Here is a 22,525-nt window from a genome sequence, read left to right as displayed (position 1 = left end):
AATTACACTTCCTCCTGGCATCAGAAAATGGAAAAAGGATTAGATTACATAATCTTAGAGATTTTAATGAACTGCTCCAAATTTTACTCTCGCTGGCAGTGTAGCTTTGTGAAAATGTCATATCTTTCATCCCTTAAAACAGATTGAAATGCATCAGTTATCAGGGGTGTCAAACTCCAGGCCTCAAGGGCCGGTGTCCTGCAGGTTTTAGAGCTCACACTGGGTCAACACACCTGAATCAAATGATCAGTTCATTACCAGGCCTCTGGAGAACTTCAAGAGATGTTGAGGAGGTCATTTAGCCATTTGAATCAGCTGTGTTGGATCAAGGACACATTTAAAATCTGCAGGACACCGGCCCTCGAGGCCTGGAGTTTGACACCTGTGAGTTAGATGGACTACCTGGACTACCTGTGAAGTTCACACAGTGTAGCTTGTTGGTGGTCAGTATTGACAGGTCAGCTGGTATAATACTTCACTAAAGCCTCAAATACTGTAGTAAATATTCAATTCAATTCAATTTCTTTATTGTCCCACAAGGGGAAATTAGTTTAGCAGCAGGATATAAATAAACAGAACAATACTATAAAATAATAATGACAATAATAGTGATTAAAAAGTCCAAGAACAGTTATTTGCCATTGAGGAGACAAGATGCAGTGGGGATAAAAGAGACCTGGAGTCTTTTAGTCTTCCTCACAGGTACTCTAAAACGGCGGCTGGAAGGCAACAACTCAAACTCAATCTTCAGAGGTTTTCAGCTACCTTATCAAATACATTTAAATGGAAACCAATATTAAATGGAAACTTTCACCACAAGGTTGTAGCATTTTACCAAAAACATTAAGTGTAGTTGTCCACCCCAACCAGGATTACATACTTCTATGTACTTTTAAAATTATTTACTTCCTAATAGAAGATTTTTACCTAACCTAATGCTTCTAAACTGCATCATCTCTGGTCTTGTAACTAAAGGCTAAACAGTAACGCGAATTAGGTACAAATTCTGGACTCGATGTGATTCCAGTTCATATTACATGAGAATACAGCCTGACAATGTTTTAACTTTAGCTGACATCTCTGCGATGCGATACATCAGGGTTTAAGCAACCTTTAAAGATTGGGTCATGTCAGGGAAAAACTTGCATTAATCATACTTAAAAAAAGAAAGAAAAAAAAAAGATGGATTCATCTGTGTCAGAGATATTTCAGAGATTGTATTCCTTGTAGAACACCTGTCCTATCACTGGTGCATTGTGTTTGTAGCAGCTAGCTTAATGCAGAAATAAATAGCTACAATGAGATATAGATTTCACTATTTAGTAAAGAGATATGACACCAAAGAGAACATTTCACACATACTGTGTTTCAGGCTGCCTGTGTCATTCACTGATTTAACCTCAGTAATTTTGAAAATGCCCATTGTGATTTGTGAGCATAAAACTGTGCATTCCTACACAGAGTTATTTTTTCAGAGCACAATTGAATGCTTAACTCAAAAGAGCTTTGTCCCCCCCACCGAAATGCAGACATTTCTATTTCTAACATTAAAAATTGTTACATTTTGTTCAGTACCAGGGCTCTGTTATTGTGCATTCAGACACAGTGGGGCACACTTTAACCTGTGCATTTCCTGTTATAAGTCTAAATGTTTGCTGTGAGATGAGGAGTCATTAGGAGCTCTACCATATGACTGCAGCACCGTTCCTTATGAACACGGTTAGATTGATTGTCCTTTGTTTTTTGGTCCTGAAGAAGCTTGGACCAGCTCAGAAGGCTTTAATTACTCATATTATTTAACCTTTAATGAATTCCCTGATTACATACACAACAACAACAACAACACAAGCATATATACTAAACTAGACTGTTTTGTTTTGGTTTTAATTTTTATCTAAAGAAAATAAAGGATTAAAGGTAAAAGAAAAACTATGAACAACCGAAAGGTTCCTTCTGGCTTGACTGACACCTCCCACTTAAACTAGCAAAAGCTCCGCCTCAGCCTTCTATCTTGTTGAGAACTTGAGGCTATAAAATGAAGGAACTTACTGTAACCAGTTCACAGTCTTTACTTGGAGTTCCGTTTGTGAACTCCTTAACAGAAACTACAGTAAATCTAATGCTTTAATCAGTGAGAACACAATAGCGCTGTCGGCTTTTCCTTTCACTTGGCGACCTGAAAACCGCGAGCTGAACCATGGCAGGAGACGGGTCAGATCAGCGGGCGCTGCAGTATGAACAAACTCTTGTAAGTCTTCGCTTGTCACCACTCTGAACTTTGTTCCCTTGTTCGACAGTGCGTCCACTTCTCTTGGGTTGGCGGAGAAGCCACCGTGTGCCCCTTTTTGCTCGTTAAACTGTTGGAGACAACGATAAAGAGCAACGTGTGAGCCAAGTGTGGCCAAAAGCTGGAATAGAGATGAATGAAGTGTGGGGCAGTATGTACGTGCCGAATTCAACGGTGTGCCTATGTGACTGTGGAAATTTCTTGTGGAGTGTGTATGCGGTAGAAAACACAAGTTTTAAGTATAAATTGTCACATTTTAAACGAAGTTCAACCTCCGGGTGTTCTCACGTGAATGGTCGAGGTTTGCGGTGTCGGGAGCCTGCTGTGTCGGGCTAATGTGTCCTTAATTCCGTAATTGCAAGTCATGTATTCTTGTGAATTAACATGAGCTAATTCCTAAACTGGTGAACACCACACACTGAATTTCTCCGGCTTGCGGCTTCGCTGTAGCTCTGGAAGTAAAGGTGTTTGTCCGAACATCTGGATTTGGCTCTGTCAATAGGTAGCAGCCGATAACACCCACGCAAGAGTTCAGCCAAACTCCACTGTTAAAAAAACAATCTGGCCGTAAGAGTCGTCTGTATTGTCATAATACCATATAAAAGGTTACTTACTTAATTGCAGTTTTAATGTGTAAGTGAGTTTATTAATTCTGCATACAAATTATACCAGTTTGCATCAAACAGTACTGCATCCATTTCCAACCGATGAACGCAACCGTACTATTAGATGCTTTATTAGCTAAATGTAAATTTTGCAATGCATATCTGACTGCCAATAAGTAAATGAATCTTGCTGGACAGCGTTTTGTCAAGATTTAAATTGCTACAATGCAAGCGCCATTTGATGAATAAATTAAATGCCTGTTAGATAGTTTGGGTAAACATGCACATGTCATAGGGATTACTGGTAGTGTCAGGAGCACTGGATGTGTATACAACCACCAGCATCAGACAATGGATCAATTCATCGTTGGTTAGCGGCTTGGGTGCAGCACACAGCAGGTTGTGATGCAACTGGCAGCTGTGCAAGTGTCTCGTGCAGCACCCACATCTGGCTCACCATTGTTATCGTAGGCCATCTTCTTTATCTTGCTTTTTTTTTTTTTTTTTATTACACATTACACAAGCAGTTGTCAGAAGTCCTAGAAAGTCTTCATGCAGCTTTGGATGACTGCGTTTAGACCTGATTTAAACAGCAGGGGGCTCCCACACATTTTAATGCCACAGGGCCTCAAATGAATAGAGATCAGGGCCTGTAGGTTCCCACTCCATAAGAGGACTAAGTGAGGGCTTTTAATTGGTAAATTTGAGCACATCCCTCAGAATTGTTACAGGGCAGGCTTTAAGCTGAGAGTCCCCCTCGTGTGTGTGCGCGTGTGCGTGTGCGCGTGTGCGTGTGCACTTTTCCTGACAAAAACAAAACTTTGGTCAAGCCTAAAGAATTGGCTGTTTGAAGAGACTCGTCTTATAGGCCAACTGGATCCATTCAGCGGCACTAAGGCTTTAAATTAAGAGGAGCCACAACTGTAACACTTGTTTGGGCCTCTGTTTCTTTTTTCTTGAAGTTTCCTTGCACAAACACACACACACACACTCTGCTCTGTCCACCCTGCCTCTGCTAGTGTGTGTGTGTGTGTGTGTGTGTGTGTGTGTGTGTGTGTGTGTGTGTGTGTGTGTGTGTGTGTGTGTGTGTGTGTGTGTGTGTGTGTGTGTGTGTGTGTGTGTGTGTGTGTGAGATTACACAACTTGCGACCCGCTGATTCAGCACTGGACGCTCTGTCACCCTGGCAGGGTCTCGTGCCCGTTCCTTCAGCTCTCGGAAAGAGAGAGGGAGGAAGAAAAAACGTGTTCAGACTACTTCCTTTGTTAATCTCGGCTTACTTCACAGCATATAGAAGATTGTTACAGGAACAAAAATTGTGAAATGGAATCAAATAAAAATAGCTCCAGTGTGCGAATAACCTCTTTTATCATAAATGAGTTCTCTCTCTGCCCCCATCCCCTCGCCGTGGGTTGTAGTAACATGGTGTCTTTGTGCAATATTGGCAGTCGTGGTGGTTGTGTGGGTTTTGTTGTGGGCAGTGGATGCTCAAAGAGGCCAGTGTAGTTTGGCTGTTAGGAAGGCTGAAAGGCTGGCTGTACAGAAACACTGGCAGAAAAGCAGCCTCAACATATTGTCGGCTAACATCAGACTAACACGTCAGTTTGTGCGTGTAGCTGATTTTCGGCTGTTTCTTCAAGAACATAAAGTTACATTTGCGCGTGTTTGAATGGTACATGGTGTGAATCTAGTGTATAAAGTTACGTAAGCATACGCACATCTTTTGTTGCACGAATTATCAGCAAATGACACCTTCAGTCAAGAAGTAATATTTTTGACCTTCATAACTGTCAATTGCAAGGTTAACATTAGCAAATCATTTTTGAAATGAGCAAGAGAATAAATAACTGGCAAATGTTAAAGACTTCTTCTTCCAAGAAGTTGTAACAAAACTGTTTGATAGCAGTTTAAGGGTTAGGCTTTTTTTAATTTTTTTTTTTTTTAGCTCAAACGTAAGGTTTTAATAGGTCTTGTACAGTGGTGTGAGTAGCCTATCAGATGTCACAGGCTGATATTTATGACATTTTCCGTGGCGACCGCTATCATAAGCAATAAAGTGAAATCCTGTTTGTCGGCGTTGCTCCAATTTATTTGCAAAACTGTGTGAACACGTAATAATTAACAGAACGATCACACTGGTGCCAAACACGGAGTGCACACGACACGCGAGCTTCTTGGAGGCGCTAAAACAGTTGGATTACTCGTCACGAGGAATGCTAATAAAGTTACGGAAAGTGTTGTAATATCTCCTGCAGCTATAAAGATTCCAAAAATAACCCTGAACAAAGGACATAATGGAAAGTGTCTCTGTTGCAATCTGGAGTTTAAATTAGAGTTTTAAAGGGAGTTGGTGACAACAAGAGATTCCATCATGTTGCATTATGATAATTGCAAGATGCTAACATGTTATTTATTCATTTAAAAAAAAAAAAAGAACCCCCTGAGACTTAAATATTTCTAACCTTAACCCTACGCTATCAGATATGTTGTCTATTTACTACTTTTCTGCTTTTCAAGATTGCGAAGTCTTCAAAGAACAATCAGGGGCCAGAAAAAACAGATGAAAAACAGTTCTTCTTCTTCTAAAGAAAAATGTTCCCAATAACACTGCTTTTATCAAAACGTTCCCCTTTTTTTTAATTTATCTTTTTTAGTCCAAAAAAAGACACTGTCCACATACCAATGAGACGTCTACGCATTGGATCATGTATTTTTACTATTAGATGAAAATAATGAAATCAGCAGAGGCTTGGCTTAGAGGCTATGAAAGCTAAGGGTAGCGCTGGCTAAGAGTCCAGAGATGGATTGACTACAAACTAATATAAAGCAGGAAACTTTAAAGATACATTTTCTGTAGAGTGTCAAAGATGTTCATATTGGAGCGTGACCTATTTTAAAATGTTTGACGGGTACACTCCTGTACTGATTCTGGTAAAGTCTGACTGGAAGACGCTGCTTCTCACCCTGATATTCTAGTGTTGAAGAAAGTTTTCAGCATCTCTTAATGTGGAATTGGCACCACTGAATGGGCAACTTTCCCCACTAAGTGACTGAGTAAATTGTGTAGTGTATAAAGGTGTGACATTGTTAGACGTTAGAGTCCTAACATTGTGGACAGCCAGCTGATCACCACCTTTGCCCTTTTATCTCACTCACTGGCTTTGATGGCTTGCTATTGCAGTGTGACATGGTATGTGTGGAGGCTTACGACCAGCTATTCCAGAACCCGTATCAGTGTGGTTGTTGGGCGTGCATGTTCAGTAATTCAGATATGAGTGATAGGACAACATGCAAATACAGAGTTAAAGATGGTCACTGATTGCGCTCGTCTATGGTGATGCAGGATGACACAAAGGCAATGCTGGAACCTTATTTCAGTCAGACTGTTTCATTGGAAGGGAAGTTACGGGCAGGCGTATTTTGTGACAGCAGGTCTTCTGATTGGGAATGTGCTTCCATTATTATACTGACCGAAGGCTTTTTTGAAAACGATGAGGAAGTGAAAGTGTCAGCTAAAAAAGTATGGAGACTTCATAATTTGCGAGTCCATATTTCCCTGTGTTAGTGGGGTGGCTCTGTGGGTTGTGTCCATTTGTCTTGCTGTGACACAGAATCATTTGTAACCTTGCGTCTGTCGCCTCACTGTAGTAATTTTTTGTTTGAAGCTTGCTTCCCAGCATTCATAGTGGAAATTTCCCTTCACTGGATCTCTCTCTGCTTCATTATGCCTTGTGGGTGAAGTTTTTTCTTCTTCTTCTTTTTTCTTTTTGCAGACCGGTCAAGAGCTACTTGACCCCCTGCTTTTGACTGTGTGCAGAAAGGGCTGTTTGCATAACCTAAGCTGGCTCTAACTGCAGATAAGCTTCAAAAGCCTCTAACAAGTTTTCTTTCTGTCACAAGAGATCAAGCATTTAGTTTCTTTTCTCTTTCATAAACTGATGTGTCCACCTGTATTTACTCTTTCACAAACAGTTGTGATGGATTTGCCTCTTGGTGTGAGGGCTCTTGAGGATGGTTTCAGAAAAGCAAAATTCTTAAACCTGTTAATGATGAAACCACACATAGTAACGGTGCATTTGGCAATCACTTCACAGGCCGGGACAAATGGAGGCTGGGCCTTTTTAGGTAAAACAAAAGCTGGGATGTGTTTGTGCGACTTACGCTTTGTTCTAAGATACATTGATCACACAGGCCGGGTTGTGTTGATTATTAATCACCCAGAGATGGCGGGAGGGAAAGGTTAAGCTCGATAGGCCATTAGATTAAAAGGATGAGGCAGTTTTTAGTGTTGAGGCGTGTCTCGTGATTAGTGCCACACCTTTTTCTTTCTTACTCCTCTTGAGTCCTTAACAAATATGGATCAGAGAAGAGATCAAAAACGGATCTTAGGCAAATACGGGAGATTCAGCAGAGCTGATTAGAAACTCTCAACGAGGTGATGTCAATTTAAAAAAAGAAAAAAGAATGGATAACAAATATAAAACACAAAGCACATTCACTTGACTGCAAAGAGTGGTATGAAACTGGCTGTAATAAGATGACAGGAACAGTTCTCTAGCCAAAAGCAATTAGGAAACCTTGAATTTTGCTATGGTGCTGCACTACATACCTTTTAACTGTGTTGGCCTGTAATAGTGTCTGTGTGTGTGCAGGCTTGCAGAGGTAGGGTTTATTGGGGTCTTGTTCACAAGAGATGGGAGAAGGCAGCGGGAGATCGACAGACGGATTGCTGTGGATGAGGATGCTGTGCTGTACTGGTCTGTTGTGGTGAAGAGGGAGCTGAGTGTAAAAGCGAAGCTGTCAATTTACCGGTCGATCTACGTCCCTACCCTCACCTATGGTCACAAGCTGTGGGTAGTGACCGAAAGAACGAGATCGCAGATACAAGCGGCAGAAATGAGCTTCCTCCAAAGGGTGGCTGGCCTCTCCCTTAGAGATGGGTTGAGATAGTTCAGCCATCTGGGAGGGGCTCAGAGTAGAGCCGCTGCTCCTCCACATTGAAAGGAGCCAGTTGAGGTGGTTCAAGTACCTGACTAAGGATAAGTATTGTCACCATATAGTGTGTACAGTATAAAAAAAAAATGTAAATATTATTTGAAACATTTGGCTTTTGACCTTCAGATCAAGCTGTTGACCCTGAAGGAGAGGTAAAAGGAATAATGCTATATAGAACTATTTAAAACTATATTTCTGACTGCTATTGTTTGTACTGACGACATATGGGCATATAGGGAATGATCTATGGGGATTCTAAATATCACAATGTTGTTTTGTGTCCACGTGAACTCAGTGATCTCACTTTTACATTTCACATTTGTCTTTCTTTCAAGATGACCCCAAGATGTGTTATATCCTCAAAGAAAGTATTGTCAAGAGAGAGAATGAGCTGCCTACTTAGTGAGAAATATACTGTAGTGTAATATTATATAATAAGCTCAAGTTATTCATGTCCAAATCAATACCTATTATCCATGACCAACTCCTACAACATGTTCGTGTAATCAAAGTAAACCTCTGTTATGCTACCTGCATCTAATTTTTACTGAGCTGTCTTGGTAGAGGTTTGCTCTGCTGGAGCGCTTGTTGTTAAAAATTAGTTATGTTTTAAAACCTGTGCAGGTAAAAAAGAGAGGAATTCATCATGTTTAAATTAACTGTACAATTTTGTCAGTCACTGCGTCAGACTGGTGACCTGTCCAGGGTGTATCCCGCATCTCGCCCTAAGACAGCTGGGCTACAGCCCCCCGCAACCCTGAAATGGATAATAGGAAAAGAATGGATGGATGGATTTTGTCAGTCACTTGGTGTAACCTGATAATGCACTTAATGGCGATAAAGTGGTAATAAAGGACAGTGGGAGTGCACAGCCGGAAGAAAGATGACAATCATGATGTGGAGCACAACAGATCGGTGTGTGTGATGCTGTGCTTTAGACTGCGCAGTGCAAGTTGTGGCAAAAAAATCTACTGTTCAACAGTAGTAGAAATATTTAGTTTAGCTTCTTGATGCATTCTCAATCATCCAGGAAAGTAAATCTCCAAAACTTGATTCTGTTCATCTGGACATAGCGTTTTGTGGGAGAAACGTTTCGTCGCTCATCCAAGTGACTTCTTCAGTCTCAGCTGACTGCAGGTTTCCTCATTCTTATAAACATACATTTGCATAATGACTGAAACCAGCCCACTGAAGGAATTCACTTCTTTAGTACTTTAATGTACTATTTTGGTGTTGGATATTGGTTTACACATGTGCCCAACAAGTGAAAGATCCCTGACTTTTAGACTGGGACAAGGGAAATCTTTTTGGGAGGTTGTCTCAGAAAGGGCATCCACTATAAAAGTCTGCCAAATCATTTACTTGGAGTTGTGATTGAAATGCAGCTGTAACTGGTTTGAAGGCTGGTTGTTTTCAAGTTGAACTGATATTGTCTATTCATTTTTTTTTTTTTTTAAACTGTTGTAATATTGATCATTTTAGGAATTGTAGCAGATGGCTAAATGTTTCCTTACTTTGACTGTTAAATTCTGTCTGAAAACGCTGTCAGTCACAAAAGCAGAATGATGGGCCTTGCTCACAAAATATCCAAGTCAACTGGAACGCAACAAAAGTAAATGGGGTACATGCATATAGTAGATTGTGGTAAAGGGTAATTAAACTACTTCTTTATCTTAAAAGAAGGAAGAAATAAAATGTGATGATGTCACAGTAAAAACTAATTTTTACTTTCTTGACCTATAACTAGGGCTGGGCCATATCATACCGTTCACAGTGATACCGGTATAATGTTGGGCAACAATAAGAAAATGAAATATCGCGATAGAATATGGGTAAAACGCGCATGCGCAGTGCCTTTTTGTTTTCATAAGCAATGGCGGAGAATGAGAAGGGCGAAAGGGGATCGTTGAATGAAACGGATGAACCAGAATTGGTTTGTAAAAATGCTGCAACTTCAGTGATGTGGAACTGGTTTAGCTTTTGTCCATCAGATACTCAACAAAGCACTATTTTTGGTAGAGCATGCTAGCGGGGCCGTTGTTATTACAGTGTTTTGTTTTTTTTTTTTTGTTTTTTTTTTTGGAAAATACGGCACACTTAAAATCAATCCTTTAATTTTTCTGAAAATCGACAGTGCCCCTTATAATCCCGTGTGCCTTATGTTTGAATTCTGGTTGTGTTTACTGACCTCGAAATGATTTTATGTCGTACACGGAGCACATTGTCGGAGCATTACGGCTATCGTAGGCAGGAGCCTCGCGGAGTGATACTGTGCTTCAACATAGGTGTGTGTGTGTGTGTGTGTGTGTGTGTGTGTGTGTGTGACCTCTTTTTAAGTTTTGTGGATATTATGCATGGTTATGCTGAGGATATGTTGGCCAATTTCCACTGGAAATACCTTTTGGTTAAACTGTCAGCAAGTAATTTGCACTGTTACATTTTTATATAACTTTAATGCACATAAAAAACAGCTGCTTGTTTAAGTGAAAATACATAGATGTTTGTTTTTTTTTTTTTTTTTTTTGCACTAATAAAGTTGTGGAGTTGTAAAGTATTTTGTCTAGTGTCAATTATATTGTCAGTTATATCGTTATCGCAAATTTTCAAATGTATATCGTGATAAATATTTGTGGTCATATCGCCCTGCTCTACCTATAACATCAGATTCCATCCAAAGAACCAGTGTTTACTGTTTACACCCATATCAGCACTTATGCTTTTCAAGGGGAAAAAAATGTAAGCATTTCTGTTTATATGAGTGTCTCCACAGATATCTGTTTCACACGTTCTCAGTTTGTGAAGACTTCCTAATCAAAGTAGAAAGGAATGCATGTGATAAGTTCACATCATAACTACCCGTCTCTAGATTAACTCCTTCAGTCTGAACTTATGTTTGAATTCTGGTAATTTTTACCCTTTAAACCTTTAGTGTCTCATCACTTTGCTAAATTAATCTAACATAGTCCAGTGTATAAGATGTCATATGAGAAACGTTTTACTGTGTTTTTCAGGAAACACTTTTTTTGCTTTACCTTAAACATCTGCAGACTCTTTGTTTTTTAAAAAAAAAAAAAAAAAAAAAAAGAGAGGAAAAAAAAGAAAATGGTAATGGGTCAGTGTGTCTGTGAAGGTTCTCAGTCATCCCGGTAATGGGTCAGTGAAATTGAAATAAAAATAGGACAGCAGACTTCTTGTGAGTAGGAAAAATTGGTGGTTGTCTGGTTATTGCATTTAAAAGTAGTTGTGGTGACCAGCTGGTTGCCCTGTGCAAAAACCTCAACCTCTGGGCAATCACTTTTAACCACAAGGTGGTCTTTTGAGAGATCTGTCGTCAAACAATAGCGGTCCAACTCAGATGAGTCAGATTGGCCTAAGGTTGCAAATAATTGCTGTCTAATTTATAAATGCAGAAAGATTGACTGCAATGTGTTGGCAATCTGCACTGATGAGTGCAATTCATCTACATGCCTTTTGCAACTGGGGGACTTGATCCAGTTGGTTTCCAGCTGGCTCTGTTCTGGATAGTGTGTTTGCCAAGTACCTATATCATTTTGAATTTCTTTTTCAAATTTGTGAGGTTCTGGCTAGACTCTGATTTGTGATTTTCACTAGTTTAGCAGTTATCACCAATGACTGCAGACTGACAGTCCAACTTATTGCTATTTTATTTCCTTCTTGATCCACTGAAATCACTTTGAACTGACTGCGAGTGGTTGCAGACCTTGTCCCCATCTAAAAAACAACAATTTCAAAGGAGATAAGATAACAAGTTCATCTCACACAGCTGCAATAATTTTGATTGTGCTGCAGTGTCCAAGCACTGTTTTCCCTAGACAGTCTGTAGCATTATGTTAACTTCAGAGAGGCACGCTCCAGTGCATTCACTTGTTTAAGCATGAGGTACTTGGAGGTTAAGTCACAAAAAAATTTAATTTTTAAGTACATACAACTATAAACTTAAAAAAAAAATAAAAATAAAAAAATCAGAAAACCCAGCAATAGATCTTACGGATTATTAGTAAGGAAAGAACTGTTTCATGTGGCCCATCCACTACACAGGTGATAGGTGAACAACAACCCTACATTTAAACAATCACTACAGGAGTCTGTTATGCTGGCTAAACCTTTGTGTCCTCGAAACATTATCTCACATGTTCAGGAACTGAAGTCAAAACACAACAGGAAAAAATGATGACAACACTGGTAAATTAAGGATTTCAAGTTAAACATTACCAGTCCCATGAGTCTTCTGTTTGCTTTTGCAATAGTGTTTCTCATAGGAAAACCAATATAAATGATTAAATCAAATGTCGTGCACAACTTTCATTGCACAAGTTGTTTTCCTTTAAAGTGTAATTGAGGTTGAACCTCAATGACCTTATTTACCTCTAACAATGGTGAAACATTGTTAGATGTAAATAACTGTGTAATCTGTTTATTTATAAAATGCAATGTTAGTTTAAAACAAAAATCTAGAAGATGAGAATTAATTGTAACATTCCACAACCATGTTTAATACAAAAAAATAAAATAAGAAATTGTAGTTGGGTGTTTTTTTTGTTTTGTTTTTTTTTTGTCAAGCAATTTATAATGGTAAAAATAGTAAATGGCCTGTATTTGTATAGCGCTTTACTAGTCCCTAAGGACCCCAAAGCGCTTTACACATCCAGTCATCCACCCATTCACACACACATTCACACACTGGTGATGGCAAGATAATGGGTATGTAATGGGTATTTATCAACTCTAAGGAAATTACTAGTTATCTAAGGGGCAAATATCAAAGTGCATTGTGATTTATTATTGGTTAGATAGTTTATATGCTGGAAATGTTATTGATTTATTTGGGACTCCAGCCTAACCCCTACACAACTGTTAACTGTGCACCTTTGAGTGAGTTCTAGAAATTTTTCTCTGAGCTATCCAGGAATCACCATGAACTAGGCGGACACGGTCTGAATTTGGTGGGTTCAAGCAAATGGGGAGTCTGACTTTGGTATCGGATCATGGCACTCAGTCACCTCAAAGTGACCTAGCTGGATTTTTTTTTTTTTTTTTTTTTTTTTTTTAAAGCGTTGACACATCAACGGATGTTCAGTCCACTATCAGTACTATGTGTGACTGTTTGTTTGTTTTCTGGGAGATTTTCCATGCCTGGAGCTGCTTTTACTTCAAACACCTTTTTGATAAAGGAATTCTTGTTGATGTATCAACTCTGTGTAATGAAAAAGATCCCAGACTTCTTCACCTTGTTTGGCCTAACTACCCCAGTGCCTAGTGTTAGATTTTTGGCTTTTGAAAGTGCTTCATCTAAATGCTGCACCTAAACTCATTATCAGTCTTTCAGTTAGGGTTATTTATAGTCATCAGTGTTGACTTGGAACACACAAAGTTTTAAATGGTCAAAATAGTATTTGTTCTTTTTGGTGTTTTTGGTTTTTTTTGAAGCCCTTTACCTTCTTTGAATGACAACCCAGTGACAGGGCGCCACAAGCCAGTATACTCCCGGTGCTGATCCAAAGCCCAGACAAATGGTGAGGATTGCGTCAGGAAGAGCATCTGACATAAAATCTATCCAAATTAAACATGCGGGTCATAAAGAGTAAGCTGGAAAGGATATGCAGCAGTTGGTGGTACTGGGGGCAAAAAAGACAGGAAGCCAAACTGGAGGTAGCAGAAGTGAAGATAATATTTTCATTTGGTGTGACCAGAATTGGCAGGATTAGAAATAAGTACATCAGAGGGACAGTTCAAGGTTGAGATGGTTTGGGACATGTTTAACAATCTTTGTCCAGGCCGGAGGAAAAGAGGAACTGTATTGATGAGTCCGGGAGTATTGTTGAATATTGATCCTCAAGAATTTCATATGGGTTCATCTCACACAGCTGGGTTTTTGTTTTTTGTTTTGTTTTTTTAAGTTCTGCTTTCCATTTACAGCTTTAGTTCTTAAAGTGTTCAATTTATATAAATTTTAGAGTTTTAAAGAAAGAGAAATGTAGAAATTATACTTATTCCTGTAAAAAGTATTCCCAGTGGAACTGGTAAAGTAACGGGTTGTAGCATTACCGCTAAACACAGAGTACATCTGAAGCTCATGGGACTGTCAGTAGTCTTGTAGGTAGGGCTGTTCGATATAACGATATATATCGGATGACGATATAAAAACGTCTATAGTTTCATTTTACGCTATCGTTTGTTTCGTGGTGCATGAAAATGCATCGGTTAAAACACTCGACTCCAGCTACATGACGCGCAGCTGGAAACACTTCCCACAAGACGAGCTGCCCGAGATTCACAGAATTTACAGAAAATGTTACATTTTTGTGATTTGTATCGTTATCGGGACAATAGAATTCTTATATCGGGATATGAGATTTTGGTCATATCGCACAGCCCTACTTGTAGGTATTTGCTAATATATGTGACAAAGGAGGAAAAGCCAGGGGATCATCAAAGTTGGTGCCATTCATGATCTGTGCACAATGAAGTTTGGCATCTACTGAAGGAGCTGAAAGAGATGGAAAGCACAGAAAAGAAGGCCCGTAAGATCATGTTGTTGTTGTTGTTGTTGTTTGTTATTTTCTTTCTTTCTTTTCCTACTTGTCTTGTGCCTGACAACAGCCTTAAGAAGTTCTAAATCACAGCCTCTTTGAATCTATTGCTGATCTGTTTGCGTTTTTTCTGTAGCCTGTGGCATCTTTCAAAAGCTGCCCAATCAGAACAGAGCGGGCTTAGAAGTGGGGCCTTGAAAAGCTAAAACAACCCATTCAAGACAGAGGCTAACCTGAGGGCTTTCACAAAGGACCATTTTAAGATAAATAAGGGCTTTATTAAATTGTAAATCATGCATCAGCAGAGCCTGGACATGACAGTGTTTCTGAAGGTTTGCTTTAAGGAATTTACTGTTCAACATGAATCAAACCAAGCTCAGCTGCTTTATGGTTAGTATTGATTCTAAAAAAGTTTCCGTCTCCTATGTTTCTGATAAGCCTATCCTATTTCTAATGTGCTTCTAATAGCCCTGCGTTTTAGTGCACTTTAAAATAAACCAACTGCAAGGTAACTGTGTGGCTGCCACACACACAAACACAACACTCCTGTGTGTTTGTTGCTTGTGAAATCTGCATACTGTACAAGATCAGTTCATAAGCCTAGAATTGCAGTAACTCTTCCCCCTCAGCTGCCTGATGTCTAATTGCCGTTAGATCGAGTGTAATTAAACAGACGCTTGGCGGTGTTTAGCCCCCAATGAAGTTGATCAACGCTGCTCTTGGCAGCAGAGACACAGCGGTCCCTGTGCTGACAGATTGGAAGGGACGATGGAAGGTGCTTTGTTGCACCAAATGTTGGTTATCAGCAGGCTATACAGAACTCTTAGCACACACACCGTCTCACTAATAGGCACTTGGCCTTTTGCTCACATGCAGCTCTTTAGACAACGGCATGCAGGGAGGTGTGACGTGGACACATTAACACATCGGCACTCGTGCACAGCCCACCTGTTTATTTGTACCATCCATGACTCTTTATACCTCGTGCTGTTCATCCCGTTGCTGTGCAGAGGCAAACTGTTGCTAACAGGGTGCAGCTCTGCGTATCCAATCAGAACACAGTAGATTTAATTTTATGCAAATGAGCCACTTTGCTGTCCTGTCTCAGGTGTTTGAGGGCCTGGGTTTGTTCTCACTTTCCGCATGGCTGTCCCCGTCTTTATTTTCTTTCTCTTTGTCCCCCTACCATTCCCGGTCGCAGACGCTCTTGTCTCATGTTTCTCTATCTGTTCCTGGATTGTTTGGGACTGAGCGTAACTTGCCTGTTCTTGTTGATAATATGGTGCTGATGTGAGGGTTTCTTTCAAAGTTTTACTGTGTGCCGGCTGTTCGACCTTTGAACATTGGATACTAAAGTGTTGTGTGTGGTTTTTTTTTTTTTTTTTTTTTTTTGGTTTTTTTTTTTTTTGGTTTTTTTTTTTTTTTGTTTTTTTTTTTTTTTTTTTTGATATTGACCAAACCCTTTCCTTCAAACAAATCCTTGCTACTGCACTGTGTCTCTGAACAAATGATGTAGCTAACAGTATCCCTGTGAAGAGTCAACTTCTGCTTTGGCACAGATTTTCCTCTGTACACTTCCTCAGTACATTTTAAATCAAACAAACAAGATAAGATTGAATTGCAGACTTTCACTTTTAATTTTGCATTTAGGAGTAAAAAAAAAAAGTACATTAACTGTGGAGGCGTTGATAAGGATTGTTATCTAGATCATTTAAACTGCTGTTAGTTTCTCCAGTGAAGTTGAGCTTCTTGAAATGTCAGGAGTGTGGAAGACTGTGTTCAAACAGTTTTGTTTGTTTTGTTTTTTTTATCAAATGAAGATTTTTTTTTTTTTTTTTTTTTTTTTGTCTCACACGGTGCCAGATTGTTTAACATCAGTGTTGCAATCAGCCCAGAACGTCACTAATTATTATTTATAATGTTAAGAGTTAATCGACTTTATGTATTATGTTTGTTTTTGTATTTCATCACTACTTTGTGTGTCCAGCATATTTTTCTGGCGTTTTGCTTTCCTAGAAATATTTCCTAGAAATGTTTCCTAGAAATGTTTCCTAAAGTAAAATTAGTTGATTTATTAATTAGTGGACACACGGAAATGAGTTTGTGCTTATCCATAGTCACATTGTATTTTGTTTTTGAAGTGCACTCACTGTGTTTTTAAATTAAAAAAATTGTCCTTGAGTTGTTAAATCTTTTCATCTCTGCCTGTTGATTGCCTTTTAGTGTTATGTGTTGTTGGCAAGCCCTTTTTAATATCGGTTTTGATAAGTAACTTTATTACTTTATTCTTATTTTTATTATTGATTAATCATTTACAAGATGGACTTTTACTAAACAGCCAACATCCAAAGGACGTTGGCTATGAATGTCCTTCAAGAAGCCTTGAGAACTATTCCTAAAAACTACTTGGAGAGTGATAATTGTATAAACTGTATTTTTTGCTTTGTACACTGTATTTCTGTGTTCGTTTGTATGTCTCAGTAAATCACTGGACAAGTTTCTCATTTTCCTTGCAAAGTGTAAAGAAATGAGGGGTTGCTCAACACTTTATTACATGCATGGAGAACCAGCAACAAGCTACATACATGCATGGAGAACAGGCTCTTCTTTGTGCACAAATTGAAGAGAAAATTTAATTAATTAATTTAATTTAGCGATAATGTTTCTGGCTTTTAATTTGGATTTTTTTTTCGTTTGATAGCTTTACACAGTGTAATGAGTTTTTAATTAGTTTTTTAACTAGACATGGCACATTATATGCTGATTGGCTGATGATTTAAAACAAATTAAATCTGCAATAATGGAATACAAACATGTTAAAGAGGACAAGGCCAGTAGGTTATAATTTATATATATTTTTCATGTCTTACAGTTTGTTGCCCTTTGTCTGCAACTATCAGTATTTGTTTTTTGTTTTGTTGTATTTATGTATTTTATTTTTAAATTACAAAACAAACAGAAACAGGCGAATAAAATAATCCAACAGCCACCACAATAAAAGCTTGGCAACAGATGTACAACAGATCATTATAACATCACATATTAGAACATTATAACAATGCATCAACCAGATGCAACAATTGCATCTGGTATAGGAAATGTGTGTGTTAATGATGGAAAATTCCATAAAGTAAATGAAGAGTGTCATCATCACTATAATAGTAATGACAATAAAAACCATTATGAGCTGGGATAAATGCAAGTAGGAGGTTTATTCTGATGTCTAAATTTGAAAGTGTTAAATTCCTGTAAGATTTTGTTATTATTTTATTTTCTTAAAATTTTGCTATTGTTTCCTTTTTTCACTCATGATGTGCATGTTATTTGTTCAAGTCAGTTTTAGTAACACCAACAACAGTTGCTCAATGCGCTTTATATTATAAAGTAAAGACCCTACAATAATACAGAGAAAACCCCAACAATCATTTGAACACCCCATGACACACACTTAGTGACAGTGGGGAGGAAAAAACCCCATGAAGAAACAAGAAACAAGGCTCAGGGAGTGGTGGTCATCTGCCATGGCCGGTTGGGGTGGGTGTCCTCCTCCATAGTTTACTCCCCTGTCGCTCTATCGTCTATCGTGGTAAATAGCTGCCCCTCCCTGAGCCTGATTCTTCTGGAGGTTTCTTCTTGTTAACGGAGTTTTTCCTCCCTACTTGTCACCAAGTGCTTGCTCATAGGGGCGCACCTGATAGTTTGATTAGAACAAGAACCCAATCTATACCATACAATTCTAACACCTTGAGGCGACTGTTGTTGGTGATGGTGGTGGTGCAGTAGCTTCTGCTGGCTTTAGAGTAAAGGCTGACTAATATCCTATTTAAATATTGTGAAAGATGGACATTTTGTAAGAGTTTTCGTGTGTCAGCCCTTTTGGTATATTTCATGCTGTTCACACACTTGTCAGACTTCACAGGTTTAAAGTATATTGATGCAGTCTCTCAGATGTGCTCCCCTCAAAGAACAGGCGTTATGCAAGCACAGTCCTCTTTGCTGATTAGTCAAAGAACATTAGATGTCAAATTCAGGGCTAAGTAAATAAAACGTGTCACTGCTTTCTTCAATTTGTCATTCTTTAGCACCCCTGTAGTCATTTGAACAACCACATCCACAGTACATAACTATAATTTAGCTTTGCTGTAGCAAAGGCAAGACTGGGCGCTACAATCGTGTGTGTGTGTGTGTGTGTGTGTGTGTGTGTGTGTGTGTGTGTGTGTGTGTGGGGAATGGATGGATTGTGTAATGTGATGTGACACTGGAGAGAAAAAGGAAAGATTAAGTCTGAGAAGTCACTGCTATTAAAATAAACCCTCTAGCACACATCAGCAGAAGTAAGCCCAAATGCAGACAGATAAACGCCTTCTGACTTGTTATTATTTTACCTGCGTTTATGTCACTGAGACCCAGCTGTGTGCGTCTCACTGTTAGACACAGTTCTTTGGATATAGCAGTAAGCTGTAAAACGGATGCCACTGACTTTTTCTGGCATGTTTTAACAGAAGAGCTGTGAGTGGCCCTGTTTAATTTAGCATCACATTACAATGGGGCGTAACTCTGCTGGTCTTTAACTTTCTACCTTTTTGTGGTGTGCGACTCGCTTCGGCACCTACTTACAGAGCTTCTGGATGTGGCAGCGACTTCTATGCTCTCTACTTTTAGTTCTCGGTGTTATTTTTTTTTTTTCCTCCTTCCTTTCTAACAAATTTGTGCATTTTCTGTCTTGTTTTTGTTTTTCTGTTTCTGCAAACAAATTCCACAGCATTCTTTCCCCCTGGGAGAATGACTGTGTGCCTTTGAACGCCCCTCTGTACTCTCACCACAACATACGATTAGTCTTCTCACTAACTCACACACACACACACACACACACACACACACACACACACACACACACACACACACACACACAAATGGAGTGGATACTATGGGCACACTACAGAAAACATGCAGGAACATATAGGCATGAAAGATGCACATTAAACACACTTTGTTTGAAGGTCTGCCCACTAGATCTAAGTTGCAGTTAGAGTGTGTGACTTGATTGTTAACTGGTTAATTCTGCAGCTAATCTACCTCTCGCCCATCAATCACCTCCCTTCTCTCTCTATTTCTCTAGTTTCTTGCCTGTTTTTCTCCAAAGTGATTTCTTTTTTCTAATCTGCTTTCACCTTTAACCTCTCCAGTCCACCATGAAACACTGCACAATTGTTCTATGGGTTGTAAATTTGGATCATTAGATTAGCATTTAGTATGACCTTTTTTTTAATTTATTTTTTTATTACTGATCAAAGTTTTAGGGAAAGCACTATCTACATTTGTCATCCACTTAGTTGCCATAGTTTGTGATTAAGCCACAAAGTCATCTAAAAAAAAATACTTGTTGGCATGTCAGGCGTGAAATGACCATTAATCTATCATCTGAAAATTTTTAACATCCCTGCTCAGAGGACATTTGTATGCCAGGTACCCTTCCTGCTTCAACCCTTTGCTTGTTGGGAAGATGTGTAAACCGCCACACTGTGGCATCACCATCTGAAACTATTGACCTTAATAATAAATGAAATTTAAGCTGACATGATGCACTTTGATGGAGACTATCATTCTAACAAAATCAGGGCTGGACTGGGACAAAATGTCGGCCCGGGCATTTTGACTAGGGACCGGCCCACCAGGAATTATAGGAAAAACCATAAATCCTTTTGAATGAAAACAAACGCTGTTGTGACAGTGATGTACACTGTCTTGTTGGTATATATGTATCAGTCTAATAAACTTAAACCTACACCATCCTCCCTATTCTGGTATTCTAAACAGTACCCGAAAGTAGACTGCTTGGTCGAGTTAACCTCCTGAACTATCTACAACACATGGTGAAAACCTGAAATTAAGACAGAGAAGACTAGAGGTGAGACATGATCATTACTGATTACTGATGACAGATTTAGATATATTTTCATAAAGCATTCATTTGCCACATCAATAAACAGCATGGCAGGGCAAAATATTTTTTCTAACATGGCAACCTTTAAAAAGTGACTATTTGATGGCATTTTACACACAGTACTGGTACAGTATCTAGAAAGTGTGGGAAAATACTGGCATCATATACAGTACTTAGCTACTTCTGAAGAAATTATGATGGGACCCTAAAAAAAAATTACTATGTACAATAATGGATTTCTATACATTTTACATCAGATGAAAACGTTTGTTGTAAGATTCAGATAATTATTTGTTAAAAGCGAGACATTTTAAATGAGGAAAAAAGAAAAGTATTTCTTTGTGCCCCCCTTTCCCTGTTAATCCCCTACCTGGCCCCCTGGCAAAACTTTGCTAGACCCGCCCCTGCACAGTTACCAGCTGTCAGCTACTAAGAAAAGGATCCTGGTGTTATTTGTCTCTCAGAAACGGTTCATAACTTCCCTTAAACTCATTCATGTCACCTAAAAGGTAAACCTGTTTCTCCATCATCTGTTCAGCTCTGATGATTCAGTAAGGACATCTCCTGATTTCATCTTCATGTTTCCCTCTCACCAGATAACCAAACCAATATCATGACCACCAGCTTTTACAGCCATGGCTCCAACAAACATCAGCTGATCCTAGAAATTAATATTAAATAAATTCTAACAGCAGCTGATCAAGCTTAAACGTGCTGCTGTTTAGCGCGTCATCCGCCGGTTTCCCCGTTCTGGCGCAAAGTGGGCGATAAACAAGAGAGAAAAGCCGATCAGCTGATCATTGATCAGTTTCATGATTGAAGTAGAAACAGGAGAGGGAGGGGGAGAATGAAAGAAGAGTCAGCTGTCCAGCAAAGACACAGAATAACTCCAGCTTTGTCTTTTTTATTGTAGCTGAAGTCAGGGACAAACTGTGTTCCTTTTCACCTCAATACCAAACGCGCAATATTTTCTCTGAATGCCAGACGATTCCGTTTTTTATGGGACGGTTGGAAACTCTAATAACTAACCTTATAAATAAAATAAGATAAAACAAGTTCAACATCATTAACATCATAGCACCCGCCCAACTGTATAGAAACTCTGTCATGCTAGCTAGTACGCAGTACGAGTTATTGTAACTGACTGTAAAAAGTCAGCATAAGGAAAATAAACTCCACCTAAACTTGATTTATATCTGACCCAGATAGACTGCAGGTCATAACTTCTTACCTGGGGCCCGTTCTTCGTACCTCGCTAAGTAGGTTAGCTGGATTTGATTGTTGACGATTTCGCCTGATCTTGGATCGTTCGGTTCCCCGAAGCTCATCCGGGACTTGCTGTCATAGCAACAGAGCCGTAAGCGTAAACCTGCTCGGGAGCAGGTTTACTTTATGTAAACAGGATTAGATCGCGGCCACGCAGGTATGTCCGCTTCATTTATACGAAAGCAACAGCGATATTCCACCACTGTTTCACCATAAATAAATATTATCAATGTAACTGAAGATAATGCAGCACTGATCCATTTATTGATTTCACACAGATACATACAGGTCATTTCCTAAAAAAGGGAAATGTACTATTAACATTCTATTACATGTATGTGATTATTACAGATGTAATTCATATTTCAGAGTAGTAATTGCAAATTACTTTGTGTAATCAAGATGAGAGACCACGGCTATAAAAGCGAAGGTGGATTTGGGAAGCCTGTCGCAGCCATGTCCTGTCCGTATACGCGAGCCACCCATTGCGGAAGGTGCAAGATTGATAAGGAGAGTTTTCAGAATTCAGCGTATATTGCGGGACAGACAGGATCCTTTAGCTCAGCGCGACAGTGTGCTCATAGAGAGATATCGATTTTCCCGTGAGGGTATTATTTACTTAACCAACTTGTTGACGAGGGGGTGCAGGACCACCACCTGTCTTTTTTTTGCTCTGCCCTTTTCTTGGTTGCTGTTATAAACAAACAGATTATTCCAGGGTCTCTTTCCAAGAGACGAAAAGCAATATAAGTGATAAATCTTACCATTCTGTAGAATATTCTTATGTTTCACTTTTACCTGTTCCCATGTTCTAGTGGGTCCTGTTGTGGCTCTAATGTGAAAGGGGATATAATATAACATATTATAATATAATGTAAT

The 22,525-nt window shown here is 39.1% G+C and overlaps 1 protein-coding gene across 5 annotated transcripts in view; it reads left to right on the top strand.

The window, feature by feature from the left end:
- The window catches only part of LOC309687349 (chloride channel protein 2-like), a 222,624-nt gene that overhangs the window by 32,611 nt on the left and 167,488 nt on the right, over positions 1 to 22,525 (top strand). Inside the window, exon 1 of one of the 5 annotated variants that reach the window (XR_014270720.1) lies at positions 1,778 to 2,248. The exons of 2 other annotated variants lie outside the window; for them this stretch is intronic. Coding sequence is in view for 2 of the 3 variants with exons in the window: in XM_082502250.1 (XP_082358376.1) it covers positions 2,198 to 2,248 (51 nt within the window). In the remaining variant the exon portion in view is untranslated. Of the gene's footprint in view, positions 1 to 1,777; positions 2,249 to 22,525 lie in introns of those variants that run through there. 2 more of the 5 variants (XM_082502250.1, XM_082502253.1) reach the window with 2 other exon arrangements.

Source organism: Aulonocara stuartgranti, assembly GCF_965226115.1.
Source record: "Aulonocara stuartgranti genome assembly, chromosome: 14".
Taxonomy (NCBI): domain Eukaryota; kingdom Metazoa; phylum Chordata; class Actinopteri; order Cichliformes; family Cichlidae; genus Aulonocara; species Aulonocara stuartgranti.
This window is presented reverse-complemented; position numbering and strand designations above follow the sequence as displayed.